Below are 27,445 nucleotides of genomic sequence, written 5' to 3'. Positions count from 1 at the left end.
TCCTTGGGTTCGTAACCCTCTAAGTTCTGTCTTGAGCTTATTGACCTCGGTTCTGGGACGGTACTTCTCGTTCATCAAGTGCTTGAATGCTGACCACGGTAGTGCGTACGCATCATCTTGTCCCACTTGCTCTAGATAGGTATTCCACCATGTTAACGCAGAACCTGTGAAGGTATGCGTAGCGTACTTCACTTTGTCCTCTTCAGTACACTTACTTATGGCAAACACCGATTCGACCTTCTCGGTCCACCGTTTTAATCCAATCGGTCCTTCAGTTCCATCAAATTCCAAAGGTTTGCAGGCAGTGAATTCTTTGTAGGTGCATCTTACATGATTTCCTGTACTGCCAGATCTAAGGTTATTGTTGGTATGTAGCGCAGCCTATACTGCGGCTATGTTTGAAGCTAGAAAAGTACGGAATTCCTCTTCATTCATATTCACGGTGTGTCGAGTAGTCGGTGCCATTTCCTTCAAAATAGTCAAATGGAACAAGTTAGTCATACAGAATATTAAGAGTAGTTAATAGTATTTCGTAGCACAATATGAACTCATTTATAAAAGCTTTTTCTTCATATTAGCATTTTATAAGTTTAAATTCGGGTAGTACCTACCCGTTAAGTTCATACTTAGTAGCTAATATACAATTCAACTACTACAATTCTATATGAAAAACTGATTGTAATAATATTTCGCGTTCAAACTTTTATACAATATTTTACAAACTTACAATACCGCTTATTTTACATAAAGCATGAAATATAGCACACAATAACTTTGATACAAGATAGTTGTGAAGATAATTCTAGCTAGTACACAAGTCGTTCAGCAAAGGCAATAAAGACACATAATTCATACGTCCAGAAACAAGTCATGCATTCTGGTTTTACTAGGACTACTTCCCATCCTTGGTCTTGTGGAACATAACCGTTATGGCCGTTGATAAGACAGCGTGTTGTAACGTCGTCAAAGGGACGAGGGTTACGTAATGACCAACAGTCTCGTAATAACCTAAAAACCTCATTTCTTACCCCAATTACCGACTCCGTCACTTGTGGGAACGTTTTGTTTAATAGTTGTAGCCCGATGTTCTTGTTCTCACTTTGGTGAGAAGCGAAGATTACTAACCCGTAAGCATAACATGCTTCTTTATGTTGCATGTTAGCCGCTTTTTCTAAATCACGAAGTCCTATATTCGGATATACTGAGTCAAAATAATTTCTTAACCCGTTGCGTAAAATAACATTTGGGTTCCCCGCAATATATGCGTCAAAGTAAACACATCGTAACTTATGGATTTCCCAATGTGATATCCCCCATCTTTCGAACGAAAGCCTTTTATAAACCAAGGCATTCTTGGAACGTTCTTCGAATGTCTTACAAACTGATCTCGCCTTAAATAGTTGTGCCGAGGAATTCTGACCGACTCTAGACAAGATTTCATCAATCATGTCTCCGGGTAGGTCTCTTAAAATATTGGGTTGTCTATCCATTTTGTGTTTTTATACTGTAAAATAGACAAGAGTTAGATTCATAAAAAAATACTTATTAATACAAGCAATTTTTACATATATCATAAAGCATAAGCACACTATATTACATATATTACACCACACGAATACAACTATCTTATTCTGACTCGCTCGTTTCTTCTTGTTCGGTTTTGGTTCGTTTTGCCAAGTTTCTAGGGATATATGATGTTCCCCTAATACGAGCCGTCGTTGTCCACATTGGTTTAGAAAAACCTGGTGATTTAGAGGTTCCCGGGTCATTGTTACAACTTAAGGACTTCGGGGGTTGACGATACATATAAAGTTCATCGGGGTTGGAATTATATTTCTCTATTTTTATGCCCTTTCCCTTATTATTTTCTTTTACCTTTTTAAATTCAGTTGGGGTAATTTCTATAACATCATCGGAATTCTCGTCGGAATCCGATTCATCGGAGAATTGGTAATCCTCCCAATATTTTGCTTCCTTGGTGGAAACACCATTGACCATAATTAACCTTGGTCGGTTGGTTGAGGATTCTCTTTTACTTAACCGTTTTATTATTTTCTCCACCGGTTCTATTTCTTCTTCCGGTTCCGATTCTTCTTCCGGTTCCGATTCTTCTTCCGGTTCCGACTCTTCTTCCGGTTCCTCTTCGGGAACTTGTGAATCAGTCCACGAATCATTCCAATTTACATTTGACTCTTCATTATTATTAGGTGAGTCAATGGGACTTGTCCTAGAGGTAGACATCTATCACATAATATCAAACACGTTAAGAGATTAATATATCACATAATATTCATATGTTAAAAATATATAGTTTCCAACAAAAATGTTAAGCAATCATTTTTAAAGAAAACACGGTCGAAGTCCAGACTCACTAATGCATCCTAACAAACTCGATAAGACACACTAATGCAAATTTTCTGGTTCTCTAAGACCAACGCTCGGATACCAACTGAAATGTCCCGTTCTTATTGATTAAAAACGTTCCATATTAATTAATTTCGTTGCGAGGTTTTGACCTCTATATGAGACGTTTTTCAAAGACTGCATTCATTTTTAAAACAAACCATAACCTTTATTTCATATATAAAGGTTTAAAAGCTTTACGTAGATTATCAAATAATGATAATCTAAAATATCCTGTTTACACACGACCATTACATAATGGTTTACAATACAAATATGTTACATCGAAATCAGTTTCTTGAATGCAGTTTTTACACAATATCATACAAACATGGACTCCAAATCTTGTCCTTATTTTAGTATGCAACAGCGGAAGCTCTTAGTATTCACCTGAGAATAAACATGCTTTAAACGTCAACAAAAATGTTGGTGAGTTATAGGTTTAACCTATATGTATCAAATCGTAACAATAGACCACAAGATTTCATATTTCAATACACATCCCATACATAGAGATAAAAATCATTCACATGGTGAACACCTGGTAACCGACATTAACAAGATGCATATATATAAGAATATTCCCATCATTCCGGGACACCCTTCGGATATGATATAAATTTCAAAGTACTAAAGCATCCGGTACTTTGGATGGGGTTTGTTAGGCCCAATAGATCTATCTTTAGGATTCGCGTCAATTATGGTGTCTGTTCCCTAATTCTTAGATTACCAGACTTAATAAAAAGGGGCATATTCGATTTCGATAATTCAACCATAGAATGTAGTTTCACGTACTTGTGTCTATTTTGTAAATCATTTATAAAACCTGCATGTATTCTCATCCCAAAAATATTAGATTTTAAAAGTGGGACTATAACTCACTTTCACAGATTTTTACTTCGTCGGGAAGTAAGACTTGGCCACTAGTTGATTCACGAACCTATAACAATATATACATATATATCAAAGTATGTTTAAAATATATTTACAACACTTTTAATATATTTTGATGTTTTAAGTTTATGAAGTCATCTGTCCTCGTTAGTAACCTACAACTAGTTGTCCACAGTTAGATTTACAGAAATAAATCGATAAATATTATCTTGAATCAATCCACGACCCAGTGTATACGTTTCTCAGTATTGATCACAACTCAAACTATATATATTTTGGAATCAACCTCAACCCTGTATAGCTAACTCCAACATTCACATATAGAGTGTCTATGGTTGTTCCGAAATATATATAGATGTGTCGACATGATAGGTCAAAACATTGTATACGTGTCTATGGTATCTCAAGATTAATAATATACAATACAAGTTGATTAAGTTATGGTTGGAATAGATTTGTTACCAATTTTCACGTAGCTAAAATGAGAAAAATTATCCAATCTTGTTTTACCCATAACTTCTTCATTTTAAATCCGTTTTGAGTGAATCAAATTGCTATGGTTTCATATTGAAATCTATTTTATGAATCTAAATAGAAAAAGTATAGGTTTATAGTCGGAAAAATAAGTTACAAGTCGTTTTTGTAAAGGTAGTCATTTCAGTCGAAAGAACGACGTCTAGATGACCATTTTAGAAAACATACTTCCACTTTGAGTTTAACCATAATTTTTGGATATAGTTTCATGTTCATAATAAAAGTCATTTTCTCAGAATAACAACTTTTAAATCAAAGTTTATCATAGTTTTTAATTAACTAACCCAAAACAGCCCGCGGTGTTACTACGACGGCGTAAATCCGGTTTTACGGTGTTTTTCGTGTTTCCAGGTTTTAAATCATTAAGTTAGCATATCATATAGATATAGAACATGTGTGTAGTTAATTTTAAAAGTCAAGTTATAAGGATTAACTTTTGTTTGCGAACAAGTTTAGAATTAACTAAATTATGTTCTAGTGATTACGAGTTTAAACCTTTGAATAAGATAGTTTTATATATATGAATCGAATGATGTTATGAACAACATTACTACCTCAAGTTTAGTAGGTAAACCTACTGGAAGTGACAAGAAATGATCTAGCTTCAAAGGATCTTGGATGGCTTGAAAGTTCTTGAAGTAGGATCATGACACAAAAACAAGTTCAAGTAAGATTTTTACTCGAATTAAGATAGTTTATAGTTATAGAAATTGAATCAAAGTTTGAATATGAATATTACCTTGAATAAGAAAGATAACCTACTATATATAACAAAGGTTTCTTGATCTTAGATGATTACTTGGAATGGATTAGAAAGCTTGGAAGTAAATTAGTAAACTTGAAGGGATTTTTGAAGTATTCTTGAAGTGTTCTTCCTATGATGATTATAGCTTGATTCTTGAAGTGATTTTTGATGAAGATGATGATTAACTACTGGAAAAATACGTTCATAATAGTGTGTGTGTGTTGAGAGAGAATTAGAAAGAGAATTGGAAGTGAAATGGAGTGAATGATGAGTGGTAATTGGTGAGTGGTGAGTGGGGTTAAAAGGAGTTCTAGTTAGTTGACTAGCTCATGGTAGAGGTTAAAATTGATTAGTCATACATGACATAATCAATAGTGGAATCCCATGCTAGTTCCTATTGGTATATACTCATAGTAAGTACGTTTTGAAGCTGTGTATAATACGGGTAAGAATACGACTAGAATTCTTGATGAAAGAAAAGAATGGAAAAGTAACTGTAACCATTTTCGTTAAGTATGAGTGTTTTGATATATGTCTTGAAGTCTTCCAAAAGTATTTTAGTACATTTAAATACACTACATGTATATACATTTTAACTGAGTCGTTAAGTCATCGTTAGTCGTTACATGTAAGTGTTGTTTTGAAACCTTTAAGTTAACGATCTCAATTAATGTTGTTAACCCATTGTTTATTATATCTAATGAGATGTTAAATTATTATATTATCATGATATTATGATATATTAATATATCTTAATATGATATATATACATTTAAATGTCGTTACAACGATAATCGTTACATATATGTCTCGTTTCGAAATCCTTAAGTTAGTAGTCTTGTTTATATGTATATAACTCATTGTTAATATACTTATGGAGATACTTACTTATCATAATCTCATGTTAACCATATGTATATCCATATATATATCGTCATGTCGTTTTTACAAGTTTTAACGTTCGTGAATCGCCGGTCAACTTGGGTGGTCAATTGTCTATATGAAACATATTTCAATTAATCAAGTCTTAACAAGTTTGATTGCTTAACATGTTGGAAAAATTTAATCATGTAAATATCAATCTCAATTAATATATATAAACATGGAAAAGTTCGGGTCACTACATCGGGGTACTCATTTTTGTAATAATCAACTTGAGAAAGTTCTCAAAAGATATGGAGTAACTCATAAAATCTCAACCGCTTATCATCCACAAACAAGTGAACAAGTTGAAAATACCAACCGAGCATTAAAACGTATTCTAGAGAAAACCATAGGATCAAATCCAAAGGAATGGTCCATGAAATTGGAGGATGCACTCTGGGCTTTTAGAACAACCTACAAAACTCCAATTGGAACCACACCTTTTAAACTTGTTTAAGGAAAAGCATGTCACCTTCCAGTAGAAATTTTCGGAAGATGTCAGGAAAAGTTTACAGTAACAGATACGCTAAGATATGAATTTTTGTCTTTACACTATTTATGCAATAAATGCACGAAAACGTGTCTAGACTTAAGAATGATAAGCATGTAATTTTCGACAAGAAATGATAAGCAAAACTTTTAACATGCAGACACGGTCGAAGTCCAGACTTACTAATGCATCTTAACAACTATCAGTTAGACACACTCATACAAGACCTGGTTCGCTAGGACCAACGCTCTGATACCAACTGTGACGATAACTCCAAATCCATATGGACGAACACGTCATTCATCGATTTCATTGCGAGGTATTTGACCTCTATATGATACGTTTTGTAAACATTGCATTCTTTTGAAAAGGCACACCATAAATGAATATTTAAATCAGAGGTTTTCGACATCTGATGATTTCTACATATAGACAATCACCGTAAATAATAGTTTACAATAGTACTTTCGTTGACAATGCAGTCAAAATAAGATACATGGTGATGATTTGGTGAATGCAACGTTTCCTTAAAAAATATGTCATGTAAGACTCCATGCACATAGCTTGTTTAACATATAAGCAAACAGCGGAAGACTTCTTGGGAACCTGAGAATAAACATGCTAACAAGTGTCAACACAAAGGTTGGTGAGTTCATAGTTTTAATGTTTTGCATAATCTGTACATAAAGGTGGATCACAAGATTTCAGTTGTTTCATCCAGACTCATTTATCAAAATATTCTACAAAATTGAGCACCCTGGTAACTAAACTTTAACGTTATAATAAGTACCCCTGTTTTAACATACATGCAACCAACATGTACAATACACGCAATCCAATGTATATTAACTCAAATAGCATACGTCTGTTTTATAGTTCAGGCTAGGGTTTATATACCTGGAACAGACGGGGATGTCAAGCCCTATGGATCCATATACAACTACTCGCGCCCACCAGTTCTTATAACCGGCAGTTACTAGTTACCAAAGCTAAGGGATTTTTGGGTCAAACTCGGTGTAGAATTTAGTATGTACTTGTATCCATTGCGTTTAAAATAAAGTGCATGTATTCTCAGCCCAAAAATATAGATTGCAAAAGCAATTAAAAAGGGAGCAAATGAAACTCACCTTAGCAGCACATAAAGTCGTTCACCGAAATGTGACCGAAACTCGAAATACCAAATAAGTGTAGATCTCAACCTAGAGAACATATGTTGGTTAATAAATGTCTATCAAGCTAGGTCAGGTCATAGTGTATCACAATCCTAATGCTCGAGTTCGACATACAAAAGTTATCAAAAGTCATTTTAACAAGTTAATCTGACTCAATACTATAGTTGAATGATCATGGTAATCGAACATTTTTTATTTTTTCACATAGTTTTCCAATACTTGTAAAATTAAACTATAGTTTTTATAAGGCTTTAAAATATGATAAAACAATCAGTTTTGACAATTGTTCATCAAAACGAGACGCGCCTTATATAAGGATTCATTTACTCGGTTGGTAATATTAAAAAATCCAATTTATCAATCTTACAAACAAGTTGTTTAGATATTAATTACAGATTCAAAAGCAATTCCAATTAACATCAATCATAATTCAGTTGACCATATCTTTTAATTCGTTCATCGAAATTACGCGATTTCTAAATGAAAAGTTATTGATTTTTCGCCAGCTTTCCAAAAACATGTATATCATATACCTTTTACCAGTAATATATGTATTTAATTTGTGATTTATTATAAACTATTTAACGACGAAAATTAGCATACAATCATGCATAAATATATATATACTCGAGCACTAGACATGGATACACAATTAATATAAAAAAAAATAAGATATGAATGCTCACGTATCAATATTGTGATTCAATATTGCAGGAAAGTACGTAGACGTAACAGAGATGATAAACACTAGGTTTGATTTGCAAACAATACTCATAACCTCCATAGCTATAACCCATAGTTTCCTTAGCTCTATCCCTTTTAAAAACCCATTTTGAAATAACCCGAACATCACTTCATCGTAGTATTTTATGTGTAATAATACTACTATTAATAATATTAATACTCTTAATAATAATAATATAATTAATAATAGTAATAATAATAATAATAATAATAATAATAATAATAATAATAATAATAATAATATTATTATTATTATTATTATTATTATTATTATTATTATATAATACATAATAATTTAGAGATGGAGAGATTTGTGAATCAATAAACAGAATTCGATTGAATTTATAGTGGTTGGCCTGTCCAGGGTTACCATGCGATTGCATGGCTTCCTAGGCCATATCCCATGCGATCGCATGGGATGATTTTACAGCTCACATCTGTTTTTGTACACTAGTTCGTCGACATAATAAAATAATATATAATATATATAATTTATTTTAATTAATTATATATTATATTATATTTTTGTGCATAGTTAATTTGTAATTTTTGTTCTGATGTCTTATACATTTACGTTCGACTTATGTCCCGCTTCCGGTTTCTCGAACGCATTTTCGTATGCTTAGAAAACTAGTACTTTTCATTACGCGACGTGCACCTTTATCAAAAATTAAACTTAATCATTGATAAACTATGTCACTCGAAGTGTAGCTTTAATCAATTAAGTGTTTTAGTTATTTGCTTCTATAAATCATCATCTCGTAGTATATACATATACACATATACATTTTCATTTTGAAATAGTGTTTACTGTAGCAAATTTTTTTACTGTAGCAAATAGTGATTTTCGAAAACACTGTAGCTTTTCGGGTACTGTAGTAATTCAAAAATACTGTAGCAAATTAGTGTTTTACTGGTTCATCTTAAACGTTTTAGTTAACTTATCTAAATATCAATCGAATCAATAATCGAATGTTAATATTATTTACTAAATAACTTGAAATCATATATATATATATATATATATATATATATATATGCACATTAAGTTATATATATATATATATATATATATATATATATATATATATATATATATATATATATATATATATATATATATATTATTCGTGAATCTTCTAGAACAGTCCAAGAATAATTGATTACATGAATATAGTTCCAAAACTTTCATGACTCAACATTAAAGACTTTGTTTATCGTGTCGAAAACGTTATAGATTAAGTTTAAATTTGGTCAGAAATTTCCGGGTCATCACAGTACCTACCCGTTAAAGAAATTTCGTCCCGAAATTTGAGTGAGGTCATCATGGCTAACAATAAAAATGTTTTCATGACGAATATGAGTTGATAAATAGATTTTTATCACCGTTGAATAATATGGACAAAATAATCCGATTACTTGAAGCGTATGAGGGAAGTTATCGTAATAGAGTGAAATGGAGAATAGAGATTCATTTTAACTCTTGATGTAGTAACGATTGATTTCTGAAATTTAAGGAATAGAAAATATTCATAATCTAAATAAGATTTGATTCTTCGGTAATTGCGAAAATTAAGATTTTCTTTGATTAAATGCGTAATCTGCCTCGATTGCTATGTCTGATATTTCACTATAAATTAACCACTTCCGTTTCATTATTTTCACCACTCCTACATCTTCTTCCTTATTTAATACTTCCAAAAGATTGTGAAATGCTTCATCCAGTTCTGATTCTTGATATACTCCTAACTTTTATATCTGTCATTCTTCTTTTTCATCTACCACCAGAGGAAGTTATTTTCTTCTACCATTACCTTGGGGTTATATTGTTTTTCATTCTCCCGTGTCTTTATATTGCTATACGCATTGATATACACGGTTTGTAATTTCGGGGTTGTTATCGGGCTTTATATTCTACATTATATTTCGGTGCTTCATGCTTTCATTTTCTCTTCCCGACCTTAAGTCAAGCGAATAATGGTCTAGAATTCGTAGGTATGGAGTTTTGGATGAACATAGTTAATGTTCTGAGAAGGTAATCGTAATGGCATGAACTTGATTTGTCAAATTACTAGAATATCCGAAAAAGACCGAATCATCAAGAAAAATATTTTCTTGATATGTTTAGAGGTTAAATAGAATAAAAGAGTTATGTAACATGGTTCATGATGATGGTATGGTCTGTGAATCATCACGTTTCATTAGAAACTCAGCATGACTTACTGTAATATAATCACGTTGATCAAGTGTCATTATATTATACTAACTCATGCTTCAATTCCCAACATTACTTCAAAACATCCATTTTTTTTCAAAATTTTTAGATTTTAGAAACTAAAATAGTTTCTTTTATGATGTAACATAGATAGCGCGAAGAGATGAATGATTTCAGATAAGAATAGTTATGAAAATATCTTCTGAAATATGGAGGATATTTATAATGGGAGATACGATGATATCTTAGAATATTTAAGATAAGATGATGATGAAGAATATTATCCGCAAAGGTTTTAGAGTAAGCAGTAAGGTATTTACTAAGGATTTCAGCAGACACTGAATCATTTAGATTCTTTGAAGGCAGGTTTAGTCTTTGTGATTTGTTTACAGCTTCCTTCATGATTTACTCAATCCGTTTTTCAGTACCAAACCTTCTCTTTTTCTCAGCTTTACCACCATATTATTCTTTATCATCAAACTTTTGACTGTTAAGGTCGTTTACAGTTTTTGTTGCTTCATTAACATTTTTCCAATTTCGGAGAACTAGTTTCGCAGTTTGGGATATTTCTAAGAAACTTCACATTCGGAGTATGTAAGTCTAGAAGATAGACATTATATGTATATATATACTGTTGGCGTAGAATTGCTGCAAAATTCGAAATACTGATTGCTAATTCCCGGTAGTTGGTATGGCGATTACCGTTACAAGATGTGGATGAGTACATGATAGGGTTTCAATGAACAATTATAATGGTTTTTCGGAGAGACTTAAGCCAATGACTAATGAAGTTGCTGGTAAATTTACTGCTAATGTGGTGGAACATGAAAGGTTCCCCTGTAACAAGAACGTATATGTCCAGATTACAATAAGGCTAATCTGAAAAGTCGAAGTTGACTAGTTGGAAGTGTGGTAAAACTGGATACTTTAAAAAGGGATTGCAAGATTATTTTCGGTAAAAACAACGCTAAAGGATCTTGCACAGTTTTGAAGTCAAAGTATAGCTTTGAAAGATGTAGAGATCTAAGAGTGATGTCACCGGTTCAGAGTTATGATTTGGATTATGATCCGTCAATATCAGAATATGTAATCGAATTTTGTATGAGAATGATTGTGTATTGCAGTTAAGGTAGTGAGTATAGTTAATGATTTTTGAATCAAAGTTGAAGAATGTACAGTGTAACATATTAATTATGAACTTATATATTTCCCGGGTATTACCTACCCGTTAAAGATTTCACAAGTAATATTTTGTACAAAAGAATTTTTGTTACCGTCTTTATGAAAATATATGTCTGTATATTTTCTTCAGATGTAATACAGATTTAATGAGTTAATATCATATTAAGCTCATTTGATTTTCGGCTTGACTTAGAAATGATTAATCTTTAAAATATTAAAGATTACATAATCTTTGCGAAGTATTTCACTAATGAAATCAATACTTCATTATTTATTCTTATTGATATTCCTTGGTGAAGGGTGTGGTGCTCGTGGAAAATTTGTGTGAACCTTACAAGGCACAGATGATGTTTTCTGGAAAGTTTTGAGTACATAGAAAATGAAAATGTAAAATCAATTATGTAATTGAATAATACACCTGGTTTATTATGAAATGAAATTCCTTGAGTTGAAACAGAGATTGTAGTTAACGATGGTTAAGTCGTTAACGAAGGATGTACATCACAGCATATTAGTAATATGAATTAACCGAGTAGTATTTACCCATTTTCAATTCATACATAATAGCTTAGTACGAAAAAATTTATGATGGTTTTAAAATTTATATATATAAGATATACATATAAATTCTTTAGAGAAATTGAGTTATTACTTCATAACTCATTGATACAATATACTCGTTGTTGACTCGTAATGATGTCCACGGTGCTTTCTTGAACTGGCGGAGCTTGTGATGTAAGAGGCGATGTTGACAGCACTGACTGTGCTGGTGAGGCTAAGGCAACTATTGATCCTGTTGGTAAAACAAGTCTAGCTTGTAAATCGTGCACCATTCCGGTCAGGGTTTCTACTCTTCCTTCTATCATTTCTGTCCACTTATCTGATTTACGATTACGGCTGGAATAGATTATCTCTAAGACTTTAGAGATTACATATTCGCCGCAGAATATTTCTCCAATGAAGTTATGAATCAATACTTCATCGGTTATTGTTGTTGGTACTCCTTGGTATCTATGGTGCATATGACGTTGATGTTCAAGGTACATATTGTGATGTTGAGGCTTGCGGTGCGGATGTTGTTGGTGGTGGAAATGGTAATGTTGGTGTTGTTGTCGGTGGTATTGTTGATGCCGGTGATTCTGGTGGTGCTTGTAACCTTTGCACCATATTCTCCAAAGCCACTACCCGAGCGCGAAGCTCCTTGACTTCTTCTACTACACCGGGATGATTGGCGGTTCGGACGAGCGGATGAATAAGATCCAGAATTTGAGAGAGTATATGATCATGACGAGATATTCTGGAGATGAGAGATAAAATGGTATTACGAACAGGTTCGCCGGTAAGTGCTTCAGGTTCTTCGCCAATAGGGCAACGTGGTGGATGGAAGGGATCACCTTCTTCTTGTCTCCAATGATTAAGTAAGCTGCGAACCCATCCCCAATTCATCCAGAATAGGTGATGGCTGATTGGTTGATCCATTCCGGTTACACTGTCTTCGGAATTCAGGTGAATATCCATATCGGAATAGCTGTCGGAGATTAAGGAATTTGAACTAGATGCGGGATCCATCTTGTATAATTAGGGAATTGATTTTTGATATGAATTAGATTATAGAACTTAGATTGATATTCTTCAATACATAATTTACATATGTATATATAATACCAAAATCCCATAAATTACGGAGAAATTTTCGAAAGATGTCAGGAAAAGTTTACAGTAACAGATACGCTAAGATATGAATTTTTTTCTTTACACTATTTATGCAATAAATGCACGAAAACGTGTCTAGACTTAAGAATGATAAGCATGTAATTTTGGACAAGAAATGATAAGCAAAACTTTTAACATGCAGACACGGTCGAAGTCCAGACTTACTAATGCATCCTAACAACTATCAGTTAGACACACTCATACAAGATCTGGTTCGCTAGGACCAACGCTCTGATACCAACTGTGACGATCACTCCAAATCCATATGGACGAACACGTCATTCATCAATTTCATTGCGAGGTATTTGACCTCTATATGATACGTTTTGTAAACATTGCATTCTTTTGAAAAGGCACACCATAAATGAATATTTAAATCAAAGGTTTTCGACATCTGATGATTTCTACATATAGACAATCACCGTAAATAATAGTTTACAATAGTACTTCCGTTGACAATGCAGTCAAAATAAGATACATGGTGATGATTTGGTGAATGCAACATTTCCTTGAAAAATATGTCATGTAAGACTCCATGCACATAGCTTGTATAACATATAAGCAAACAGTGGAAGACTTCTAGGGAACCTGAGAATAAACATGCTAACAAGTGTCAACACAAAGGTTGGTGAGTTCATAGTTTTAATGTTTTGCATAATCTGTACATAAAGGTGGATCACAAGATTTCAGTTGTTTCATCCAGAAACGTTTATCAAAATATTCTACAAAATTGAGCACCCTGGTAACTAAACTTTAACGTTATAATAAGTACCCCTGTTTTAACATACATGCAACCAACATGTACAATACACGCAATCCAATGTATATTAACTCAAATAGCATACGTCTTTTTTATAGTTCAGGCTAGGGTTTCTATACCTGGAACAGACGGGGATGTCAAGCCCTATGGATCCATATACAACTACTCGCGCCCACCAGTTCTTATAACCGGCAGTTACTAGTTACCAAAGCTAAGGGATTTTTGGTTCAAACTCGGTGTATAATTTAGTATATACTTGTATCCATTGCGTTTAAAATAAAGTGCATATATTCTCAGCCCAAAAATATAGATTGCAAAAGCAATTAAAAGGGAGCAAATGAAACTCACCTTAGCAGCACATAAAGTCGTTCACCGAAATGTGATCGAAACTCGGAATACCAAATAAGCGTAGATCTCAACCTAGAGAACATATGTTGGTCAATAAATATCTATCAAGCTAGGTCAGGTCATAGTGTATCACAATCCTAATGCTCGAGTTCGACATACAAAAGTTATCAAAAGTCATTTCAACAAGTTAATCTGACTCAATACTATAGTTGAATGATCATGGTAATCGAACATTTTTTATTATTTCACATAGTTTTCCAATACTTGTAAAATTAAACTATAGTTTTTATAAGGCTTTAAAATATAATAAAACAATCAGTTTTGACAATTGTTCATCAAAACGAGACGCGCCTTATATAAGGATTCATTTACTCAGTTGGTAATATTAAAAAATCCAATTTATCAATCTTACAAACAAGTTGTTTAGATATTAATTACAGATTCAAAAGCAATTCCAATTAACGTCAATCATAATTCAGTTGACCATATCTTTTAATTCGTTCATCGAAATTACGCGATTTCTAAATGAAAAGTTATTGATTTTTCGCCAGCTTTTCAAAAACATGTATATCATATACCTTTTACCAGTAATATATGTATTTAATTTGTGATTTATTATAAACTGTTTAACGATGAAAATTAGCATACAATCATGCATAAATATATATATACTCGAGCACTAGACATGGATACACAATTAATAAAAAAAAAATAAGATATGAATGCTCACGTATCAATATTGTGATTCAATATTGCAGGAAAGTACGTTGACATAACAGAGATGATAAATACTAGGTTTGATTTGCAAATAATACTCATAACCTCCATAGCTATAACCCATAGTTTCCTTAGCTCTATCCCTTTTAAAAACCCATTTTGAAATAACCCGAACATCACTTCATCGTAGTATTTTATGTGTAATAATACTACTATTAATAATATTAATACTCTTAATAATAATAATATAATTAATAATAATAATAATAATAATAATAATATTATTATTATTATTATTATTATTATTATTATTATTATTATTATTATATAATACAGAGTAATTTAGAGATGGAGAGATTTGTGAATCAATAAACAGAATTCGATCGAATTTATAGTGGTTGGCCTGTCCAGGGTTACCATGCGATCGCATGGCTTCCTAGGCCATATCCCATGCGATCGCATGGGTTGATTTTACAGCTCACATCTGTTTTTGTACACTAGTTCGTCGACATAATAAAATAATATATAATATATATAATTTATTTTAATTAATTATATATTATATTATATTTTTGTGCATAGTTAATTTGTAATTTTTGTTCCGATGTCTTGTACATTTACGTTCGACTTATGTCCCGCTTCCGGTTTCTCGAACGCATTTTCGTATGCTTAGAAAACTAGTACTTTTCGTTACGCGACGTGCACCTTTATCAAAAATTAAACTTAATCATTGATAAACTATGTCACTCGAAGTGTAGCTTTAATCAATTAAGTGTTTTAGTTATTTGCTTCTATAAATCATCATCTCGTAGTATATACATATACATATATACATTTTCATTTTGAAATAGTGTTTACTGTAGCAAAGTTTTTTTACTGTAGCAAATAGTGATTTTCGAAAACACTGTAGCTTTTCGGGTACTGTAGCAATTCAAAAATACTGTAGCAAATTAGTGTTTTACTGGTTCATCTTAAACGTTTTAGTTAACTTATCTAAATATCAATCGAATTAATAATCGAATGTTAATATCATTTACTAAATAACTTGAAATCATATATATATATATATATATATATATATATATATATATATATATATATATATATATATATATATATATATATATATATATATGCACATTAAGTTATATATATATATATATATATATATATATATATATATATATATATATATATATATATATATATATATATATATATATATATATATATATATATATATATATATATATATATATATATATATATATATATATATATATTGTTCGTGAATCTTCGAGAACAGTCAAAGAATAATTGATTACATGAATATAGTTCCAAAACTTTCGTGACTCAACATTACAGACTTTGCTTATCGTGTCGGAAACGTTATAGATTAAGTTTAAATTTGGTCAGAAATTTTCGGGTCATCACAACGTTGAATCGTTCGCTATAAAGTATTACATTGATATTCAATAAAATTAGGTATGCGAAACCGAAATTATTGATATCATACAAAATTTTATTACATCACTGCTAAATTTACCGTTTATTCATAAGGTATAAATATCTTTAATCAATCAATTCAAAATATTCCAGAAATTCGTCAGGAGTAAAACTAGGTAAAATAGCCGAAATTACTTTACCCAAAAGAGGGACGTATATTTTTGTTAATATTTGATTGATTAAAGTGGGATAAAAGACCAAAAAAATTTTTAATTTTAATTCTTACCTTGTTTTTAAATTAATATTAAATTATTATTGTAAATTTTTAAAACCAATATATTTAAGTTTTTAAATATTTTAATAATTAATATTTTCAATATAAGTTTGTAAAATTTATGTATATAAATATTAATAATATTTATATGAAATTTTATGCATTTTAAATTTATGTTTGGTGTGAATTTAAAAACAAAAATGTACTTTACTTCATCAAGTTAAAAATTGATTTATAAAATTCGTCCTGAGTTGAAGACTAGGTCGTTGAACCGAAATTGCTTTACCCGAGGGCGGGACGAGAAATTTTATTATCATTATTTTTAATCTTATTGATTTAAAGTATGCCAAAAATATTTAAAAAATCCAAAAATCTTTGCTTTTAAAACAATCGCTTTAAAATGACAAATTTTAAAATTTTGTCGAGGGACGGACTAGGTAAACTTACCGAAACAACCTCGTCCTAAATACCAAGGAAAACAAAAAATTAATTAATTAAATTAATGTTTTAATAAGTGAAGTTTTTTTACTGTAGCAAATAGTGATTTTTAAAAACACTGTAGCTTTTCGGGTACTGTAGCAATTCAAAAATACTGTAGCAAATTAGTGTTTTACTGGTTCATCTTAAACGTTTTAGTTAACTTATCTACATATCAATCGAATCAATAATCAAATGTTAATATCGTTTACTAAATAACTTGAAATCATATATATATATATATATATATATATATATATATATATATATATATATATATATATATATATATATATATATGCACATTAAGTTATATATATATATTATTCGTGAATCTTCGAGAACAGTCCAAGAATAATTGATTACATGAATATAGTTCCAAAACTTTCGTGACTCAACATTACAGACTTTGCTTATCGTGTCGAAAACGTTATAGATTAAGTTTAAATTTGGTCAGAAATTTCCGGGTCATCACAGTACCTACCCGTTAAAGAAATTTCGTCCCGAAATTTGAGTGAGGTCGTCATGGCTAACAATAAAAATGTTTTTATGATAAATATGAGTTGATAAATAGATTTTTATCACCGTTGAATAATATGGACAAAACAATCCGATTACTTGAAGCGTATGAGGGAAGTTATCGTAATAGAGTGAAATGGAGAATAGAGATTCGTTTTAACTCTTGACGTAGTAACGATTGATTTTTGGAATTTAAGGAATAGAAAATCTTCATAATCTAATTAAGATTTGATTCTTCGGTAATTGCGAAAATTAAGATTTCCTTTGATTAAATGCGTAATCTGCCTCGATTGCTCTGTCTGATATTTCGCTATAAATTAACCACTTCCGTTTCAGTATTTTCACCACTCCTACATCTTCTTCCTTATTTCATACTTCCAAAAGATTGTAAAATGCTTCATCCAGTTCTGATTCTTGATATACTCCTAACTTTTATATCTGTCATTCTTCTTTTTCATCTACCACCAGAGGAAGTTATTTTCTTCTACCATTACCTTGGGGTTATATTGTTTTTCATTCTCCCGTGTCTTTATATTGCTATACGCATTGATATACACGGTTTGTAATTTCGGGGTTGTTATCGGGCTTTATATTCTCCATTATATTTCGGTGCTTCATGCTTTCATTTTCTCTCCCCGACCTTAAGTCAAACGAATAATGGTCCAGAATTCGTAGGTATGGAGTTTTGGATGAACATAGTTAATGTTCTGAGAAGGTAATCGTAATGGCATGAACTTGATTTGTCAAATTACTAGAATATCCGGAAAAGACCGAATCATCAAGAAAAATATTTTCTTGATATGTTTAGAGGTTAAATAGAATAAAAGAGTTATGTAACATGGTTCATGATGATGGTATGGTCTGTGAATCATCACGTTTCATTAGAAACTCAGCATGACTTACTGTAATATAATCACGTTGATCAAGTGTCATTATATTATACTAACTCATGCTTCAATTCCCAACATTACTTCAAAACATCCATTTTTTTTTCAAAATTTTCAGATTTTAGAAACTAAAATAGTTTCTTTTATGATGTAACATAGATAGCGCGAAGAGATGAATGATTTCAGATAAGAATAGTTAGGAAAATATCTTCTGAAATATGGAGGATATTTATAATGGGAGATACGATGATATCTTAGAATATTTAAGATAAGATGATGATGAAGAATATTATCCGCAAAGGTTTTAGAGTAAGGAGTAAGGTATTTGCTAAGGATTTCAGCAGACACTGAATCATTTGGATTCTTTGAAGGCAGGTTTAGTCTTTGTGATTTGTTCACAGCTTCCTTCATGATTTGCTCAATCTGTTTTTCAGTACCAAACCTTCTCTTTTTCTCAGCTTTACCACCATATTATTCTTTATCATCAAACTTTTGACTGTTAAGGTCGTTTACAGTTTTTGTTGCTTCATTAACATTTTTCCAATTTCGGAGAACTAGTTTCCCAGTTTGGGATGTTTTTAAGAAACTTCACATTCGGAGTATGTAAGTCTAGAAGATAGACATTATATGTATATATATACTGTTGGCGTAGAATTGCTGCGAAATTCGAAATACTGATTACTAATTCCCGGTAGTTGGTATGGCGATTACCGTTACAAGATGTGGATGAGTACATGATAGGGTTTCAATGAACAATTATAATGGTTTTTCGGAGAGACTTAAGCCAATGACTAATGAATTTGCTGGTAAATTTACTGCTAATGTGGTGGAACATGAAAGGTTCCCCTGTAACAAGAACGTATATGTCCAGATTACAATAAGGCTAATCTGAAAAGTCGAAGTTGACTAGTTGGAAGTGTGGTAAAACTGGATACTTTAAAAAGGGATTGCAAGATTATTTTTGGTAAAAACAACGATAAAGGATCTTGCACAGTTTTGAAGTCAAAGTATAGCTTTGAAAGATGTAAAGATCTAAGAGTGATGTCACCGGTTTAGAGTTATGATTTGGATTCTGATCCGTCAATATCAGAATATGTAATCGAATTTGTATGAGAATGATTGTGTATTGCAGTTAAGGTAGTGAGTATAGTTAATGATTTTTGAATCAAAGTTGAAGAATGTACAGTGTAACATATTAATTGTGAACTTATATATTTCCCGGGTATTACCTACCCGTTAAAGATTTCACAAGTAATATTTTGTACAAAAGAATTTTTGTTACCGTCTTTATGAAAATATATGTATGTATATTTTCTTCAGATGTAATACAGATTTAATGAGTTAATATCATATTAAGCTCATTTGATTTTCGGCTTGACTTAGAAATGATTAATTTTTAAAATATTAAAGATTACATAATCTTTGCGGAGTATTTCACTAATGAAATCAATACTTCATTATTTATTCTTATTGATATTTCTTGGTGAAGGGTGTGGTGCTCGTGGAAAATTTGTGTGAACCTTACAAGGCACAGATGATGTTTTCTGGAAAGTTTTGAGTACATAGAAAATGAAAATGTAAAATCAATTATGTAATTGAATAATACACCTGGTTTATTATGAAATGAAATTCATTGAGTTGAAACAGAGATTGTAGTTAACGATGGTTAAGTCGTTAACGAAGGATGTACATCATAGCATATTAGTAATATGAATTAACCGAGTAGTATTTACCCATTTTCAATTCATACATAATAGCTTAGTACGAAAAAATTTATGATGGTTTTAAAATTTATATATATAAGATATACATATAAATTCTTTAGAGAAATTGAGTTATTACTTCATAACTCATTGATACAATATACTCGTTTTTGACTCGTAATGATGTCCACGGTGCTTTCTTGAACTGGCGGAGCTTGTGATGTAAGAGGCGATGTTGACAGCACTGACTGTGCTGGTGAGGCTAAGGGTACTGTTGATGCTGTTGGTAAAACAAGTCTAGCTTGTAAATCGTGCACCATTCTGGTCAGGGTTTCTACTCTTCCTTCTATCATTTCTGTCCACTTATCTGATTTACGATTACGGCTAGAATAGATTATCTCTAAGACTTTAGAGATTACATATTCGCCGCAGAATATTTCTCCAATGAAGTTATGAATCAATACTTCATCGGTTATTGTTGTTGGTACTCCTTGGTATCTATGGTACGTATGACGTTGATGTTCAAGGTACATATTGTGATGTTGAGGCTTGCGGTGCGGATGTTGTTGGTGGTGGTAATGGTAATGTTGGTGTTGTTGTCGGTGGTACTGTTGATGCCGGTGATTCTACTGGTGCTTGTAACCTTTGCACCATATTCTCCAAAGCCACTACCCGAGCGCGAAGCTCGTTGACTTCTTCTACTACACCGGGATGATTGGCGGTTCAGACGAGCAGATGAATAAGATCCAGAATTTGAGAGAGTATATGATCATGACGAGATATTCTGGAGATGAGAGAGAAAATGGTATTACGAACAGGTTCGCCGGTAAGTGCTTCAGGTTCTTCGCCAATAGGGCAATGTGGTGGATGGAAGGGACCACCTTCTTCTTGTCTCCAATGATTAAGTAAGCTGTGAACCCATCCCCAATTCATCCAGAATAGGTGATGGCTGATTGGTTGATTCATTTCGGTTACACTGTCTTCGGAATTCAGGTGAATATCCATATCGGAATAGCTGTCGGAGTTTAAGGAATTTGAACTAGATGCGGGATCCATCTTGTAAAATTAGGGAATTGATTTTTGATATGAATTAGATTATAGAACTTAGATTGATATTCTTCAATACATAATTTACATATATATATATATATATATATATATATATATATATATATATATATATATATATATATATATATATATATATATATATATATATATATATATATATATTTAATACCAAAATCCCATAAATTACGGAGAAATTTTCGGAAGATGTCAGGAAAAGTTTACAGTAACAGATACGCTAAGATATGAATTTTTTTCTTTACACTATTTATGCAATAAATGCACGAAAATGTGTCTAGACTTAAGAATGATAAGCATGTAATTTTTGACAAGAAATGATAAGCAAAACTTTTAACATGCAGACACGGTCGAAGTCCAGACTTACTAATGCATCCTAACAACTATCAGTTAGACACACTCATACAAGACCTGGTTCGCTAGGACCAATGCTCTGATACCAACTGTGACGATCACTCCAAATCCATATGGACGAACACGTCATTCATCAATTTCATTGCGAGGTATTTAACCTCTATATGATACGTTTTGTAAACATTGCATTCTTTTGAAAAGGCACACCATAAATGAATATTTAAATCAAAGGTTTTCGACATCTGATGATTTCTACATATAGACAATCACCGTAAATAATAGTTTACGATAGTACTTCCGTTGACAATGCAGTCAAAATAAGATACATGGTGATGATTTGGTGAATGCAACGTTTCCTTGATAAATATGTCATGTAAGACTCCATGCACATAGCTTGTATAACATATAAGCAAACAACGGAAGACTTCTAGGGAACCTAAGAATAAACATGCTAACAAGTGTCAACACAAAGGTTGGTGAGTTCATAGTTTTAATGTTTTGCATAATCTGTACATAAAGGTGGATCACAAGATTTCAGTTGTTTCATCCAGAAACGTTTATCAAAATATTCTACAAAATTGAGCACCCTGGTAACTAAACTTTAACGTTATAATAAGTACCACTGTTTTAACATACATGCAACCAACATGTACAATACACGCAATCCAATGTATATTAACTCAAATAGCATACGTCTGTTTTATAGTTCAGGCTAGGGTTTCTATACCTGGAACAGACGGGGATGTCAAGCCCTATGGATCCATATACAACTACTCGCGCCCACAAGTTCTTATAACCGGCAGTTACTAGTTACCAAAGCTAAGGGATTTTTGGTTCAAACTCGGTGTATAATTTAGTATGTACTTGTATCCATTGCGTTTAAAATAAAGTGCATGTATTCTCAGCCTAAAAATATAGATTGCAAAAGCAATTAAAAAGGGAGCAAATGAAACTCACCTTAGCAGCACATAAAGTCGTTCACCGAAATGTGACCGAAACTCGGAATACCAAATAAGCGTAGATCTCAACCTAGAGAACATATGTTGGTCAATAAATGTCTATCAAGCTAGGTCAGGTCATAGTGTATCACAATCCTAATGCTCGAGTTCGACATACAAAAGTTATCAAAAGTCATTTCAACAAGTTAATCTAACTCAATACTATAGTTGAATGATCATGGTAATCGAACATGTTTTATTATTTCACATAGTTTTCCAATACTTGTAAAATTAAACTATAGTTTTTATAAGGCTTTAAAATATGATAAAACAATCAGTTTTGACAATTGTTCATCAAAACGAGACGCGCCTTATATAAGGATTCATTTACTCGGTTGGTAATATTCAAAAATCCAATTTATCAATCTTACAAACAAGTTGTTTAAATATTAATTACAGATTCAAAAGCAATTCCAATTAACGTCAATCATAATTCAGTTGACCATATCTTTTAATTCGTTCATCGAAATTACGCGATTTCTAAATGAAAAGTTATTGATTTTTCGCCAGCTTTCCAAAAACATGTATATCATATACCTTTTACCAGTAATATATGTATTTAATTTGTGATTTATTATAAACTGTTTAACAACAAAAATTAGCATACAATCATGCATAAATATATATATATATATACTCGAGCACTAGACATGGATACACAATTAATATAAAAAAAAGATATGAATGCTCACGTATCAATATTGTGATTCAATATTGCAGGAAAGTACGTAGACGTAACAGAGATGATAAACACTAGGTTTGATTTGCAAACAATACTCATAACCTCCATAGCTATAACCCATAGTTTCCTTAGCTCTATCCCTTTTAAAAACCCATTTTGAAATAACCCGAACATCACTTCATCGTAGTATTTTATGTGTAATAATACTACTATTAATAATATTAATACTCTTAATAATAATAATATAATTAATAATAATAATAATAATAATAATAATAATATTGTTATTATTATTATTATTATTATTATTATTATATAATACAGAGTAATTTAGAGATGGAGAGATCTGTGAATCAATAAACAGAATTCGATCGAATTTATAGTGGTTGGCCTGTCCAGGGTTACCATGCGATCGCATGGCTTCCTAGGCCATATCCCATGCGATCGCATGGGATGATTTTACAGCTCACATCTGTTTTTGTACACTAGTTCGTCGACATAATAAAATAATATATAATATATATAATTTATTTTAATTAATTATATATTATATTATATTTTTGTGCATAGTTAATTTGTAATTTTTGTTCCGATGTCTTGTACATTTACGTTCGACTTATGTCCCGCTTCCGGTTTCTCGAACGCATTTTCGTATGCTTAGAAAATTAGTACTTTTCGTTACGCGACGTGCACCTTTAACAAAAATTAAACTTAATCATTGATAAATTATGTCACTCGAAGTGTAGTTTTAATCAATTAAGTATTTTAGTTATTTGCTTCTATAAATCATCATCTCGTAGTATATACATATACATATATACATTTTCATTTTGAAATAGTGTTTACTGTAGCAACATTTTTTTACTGTAGCAAATAGTGATTTTCGAAAACACTGTAGCTTTTCGGGTACTGTAGCAATTCAAAAATACTGTAGCAAATTAGTGTTTTACTGGTTCATCTTAAACGTTTTAGTTAACTTATCTAAATATCAATCGAATCAATAATCAAATGTTAATATCATTTACTAAATAACTTGAAATCATATATATATATATATATATATATATATATATATATATATATATATATATATATATATATATATATATATATATATATATATATGCACATTAAGTTATATATATATATATATATATAGTGTTCGTGAATCTTCGAGAACAGTCAAAGAGTAATTGATTACATGAATATAGTTCCAAAACTTTCGTGACTCAACATTACAGACTTTGCTTATCGTGTCGGAAATGTTATAGATTAAGTTTAAATTTGGTCATAAATTTCCGGGTCATCACAACGTTGAATCGTTCACTATAAAGTATTACATTGATATTAAATAAAATTAGGTATGCGAAACCGAAATTATTGATATCATACAAAAATTTATTACATCACTGCTAAATTTACCGTTTATTCATAAGGTATAAATATATTTAATCAATCAATTCAAAATATTCCAGAAATTCGTCAGGAGTAAAACTAGGTAAAATAGCCGAAATTACTTTACCCAAAAGAGGGACGTATATTTTTGTTAATATTTGATTGATTAAAGTGGGATAAAAGACCAAAAAGATTTTTAATTTTAATTCTTACCTTGTTTTTAAATTAATATTAAATTATTATTGCAAATTTTTAAAACCAATATATTTAAGTTTTTAAATATTTTAATAATTAATATTTTCAATATAAGTTTGTAAAATTTATGTATATAAATATTAATAATATTTATATGAAATTTTATGCATTTTAAATTTAAGTTTGGTGTGAATTTAAAAACAAAAATGTACTTTACTTCATCAAGTTAAAAATTGATTTATAAAATTCGTCGTGAGTTGAAGACTAGGTCGTTGAACCGAAATTGCTTTACCCGAGGGCAGGACGAGAAATTTTATTATCATTATTTTTAATCTTATTGATTTAAAGTATGCCAAAAACATTTAAAAAATCCAAAAATCTTTGCTTTTAAAACAATCGCTTTAAAATGACAAATTTTAAAATTTTGTCGAGGGACGGACTAGGTAAACTTACCGAAACAACCTCGTCCTAAATACCAAGGAAAACAAAATTTTAATTAATTAAATTAATGTTTTAATAAGTGAAGGTTTTTATAAAAAAAAAGGACCCCATGCGATCGCATGGGATTTAGCCTACACCACCTTGCGATCGCATGAGGCTAAAATACTGGACAATAACAAAAAGCAGCCGAGATGTTCTCTGTCTCCCACATTTACACACACACATACACGAACACATCCCAAAACACTCTCAAAAATTCGCCATTTTTCATCAAAATTCACCAAATTTCTTGCAATAATCCGCTATAGTCATGCCTATATTCAGATGGGGAGGCAGGAAGGTAAAGATTTCACCCCTAAAACTCTTTAAAATTTTAGTGTTCTTGAGTTAATTTTTACCTAATTTGATTTTGTTAATTTCTAGTGTAATTAGAGTTAAATTGTTAGTATGTTATGCATGTATAACCTAGATTGATGCTATTTAACATGATTTGAAGCCAAAAACTTCAAAAATTTTAGAAATCTAGGGTTTGTGTTCTTGAGCAATTTGGGGCTTTTTGATATAAACAGGTTATGGCCGATTTTTGTCATGAATTATTGCTAAATTAAGTAGTGTAACATGTTTAGGTTGCTAAATGATCCAAACTTTGATCCTAAACATGATTTTTGAGAATTAAAGTAGACTTTTTAAGTCTAAAATTCATGAACTTGATTAATTTGATATAAATGCCATTTGAAACTTCTTTAATTGCTAGTAATGATTATTATGACATGTTATTTGAGATAAAAGCTTATGAACTTTATAAACATTTTCATGTGTGCTTATTTGAAATTTGTAGAATTGATAAAAATATGAAAATGAGTACAAGTTTAATATGGATTAAACATGTTATTGTAATTGTTTTAATTTGTTATTTTGCTAACACTAATGCATATTTGGATGCACAAATTTTGTGTTTAATGTGTTTTGCAGAGAAATACAGATACGGACGGTGCATCATTGTCTAGGCAACCTGATCCGGAACCACAGCCAGAGATGCAATATCACGAACCGGAACAACAACCTAAACAACAACAACATTATGATCAACACGTACCATACTATGAACAAGAACCACAATTTTTTATTACCTACGTTGTATTTCCCGTTCACCATATAATAGAACACCCAACAATTCATGAAGAACAGTTGCATCCCAATTTAAGGATTGATAGAAGTTGGAGAGATTACCCGACGTACCAAAATAACAAATTTAAGCTTTGAACCAAAAATGTAGAAGTTCCAAGGGTAATAGATTGGAAGCCTTTGGAAAGGGTCCACCTAGCTAACCCAGTTAGGCAGCATCTAATCCAAAGGTATGGCAGCTCTTCTTTTACTGATTGGGAACGTTTATTTACCACTCGTAGGCCTGTATATAAAGAGTGGTGTGTTGACCTAATGAGTACTATAGCTTTTAATAAGGATGTAGATAGGTTAGACGATAAGAGTTTTCTTAGATTTTTACTTGGCCGTAGGATGTACAGGATGTCCATGCTGGACATGGCCAGGGATTTACAGATTTACACTCCCGCTGAATTACTATCACCTGATTGTACAAATTTGATTTATCATGGTGAGCGGGTAGATAGAAATTTTGACGCTAACGCCATCTGGAGGCGTATGTCAAATTTTAATGTGTTTACGCGGGGAGGAAGATACTCCTATTTCGATATTAATAAAACCGAGCTTCGTATAATACATAGATTCTTAGCAAACTCGATTACACAAAGAGGTAACAATAAGGAGAAAATGACCTTACACAATTTATTTTACCTTAAGTGCATTCGAGACACTAGAAGCTTTGTTAATATCCCCTACTGTGTTGGTTTTTATCTGTCCAAAATGGTGGAAGGAATACAGGACGGGGGAATAATAGGAGGAGGTATTTTTATTACTCTCATTGGAGAGTATTTAGGTGTAGATAGGGATCAAGGGGGTTCGATGATGGTATGTAGGGAACAGGATGAGACTTTAGGTTTGCAAGTCTATCAAGGTGCAAAGGTATTGACTAGGAGACGCAATCAGGCAATACAATATCAGGGCCGCCATCCACAGGTAGAGAGGGGTTCGGATGATGAGATGGAGGAAGCAGATGACATTAGGGATGT

The 27,445-nt window shown here is 31.4% G+C and overlaps 1 protein-coding gene across 1 annotated transcript in view; it reads right to left on the bottom strand.

The window, feature by feature from the left end:
* The window catches only part of LOC139853908 (uncharacterized), a 199,367-nt gene that overhangs the window by 63,517 nt on the left and 108,405 nt on the right, over positions 1-27,445 (bottom strand). Inside the window, exon 3 of the mRNA XM_071843248.1 lies at positions 19,264-19,290. Coding sequence (XP_071699349.1) covers positions 19,264-19,290 — 27 coding nt within the window. The remainder of the gene's footprint in view (positions 1-19,263; positions 19,291-27,445) is intronic.

This window comes from Rutidosis leptorrhynchoides, chromosome 6 (assembly GCF_046630445.1).
Source record: "Rutidosis leptorrhynchoides isolate AG116_Rl617_1_P2 chromosome 6, CSIRO_AGI_Rlap_v1, whole genome shotgun sequence".
Classification (NCBI taxonomy): Eukaryota; Viridiplantae; Streptophyta; class Magnoliopsida; order Asterales; family Asteraceae; genus Rutidosis; species Rutidosis leptorrhynchoides.
The sequence above is the reverse complement of the archived record's forward strand: the minus strand, read 5'-3'. Positions and strand labels throughout refer to the sequence as shown.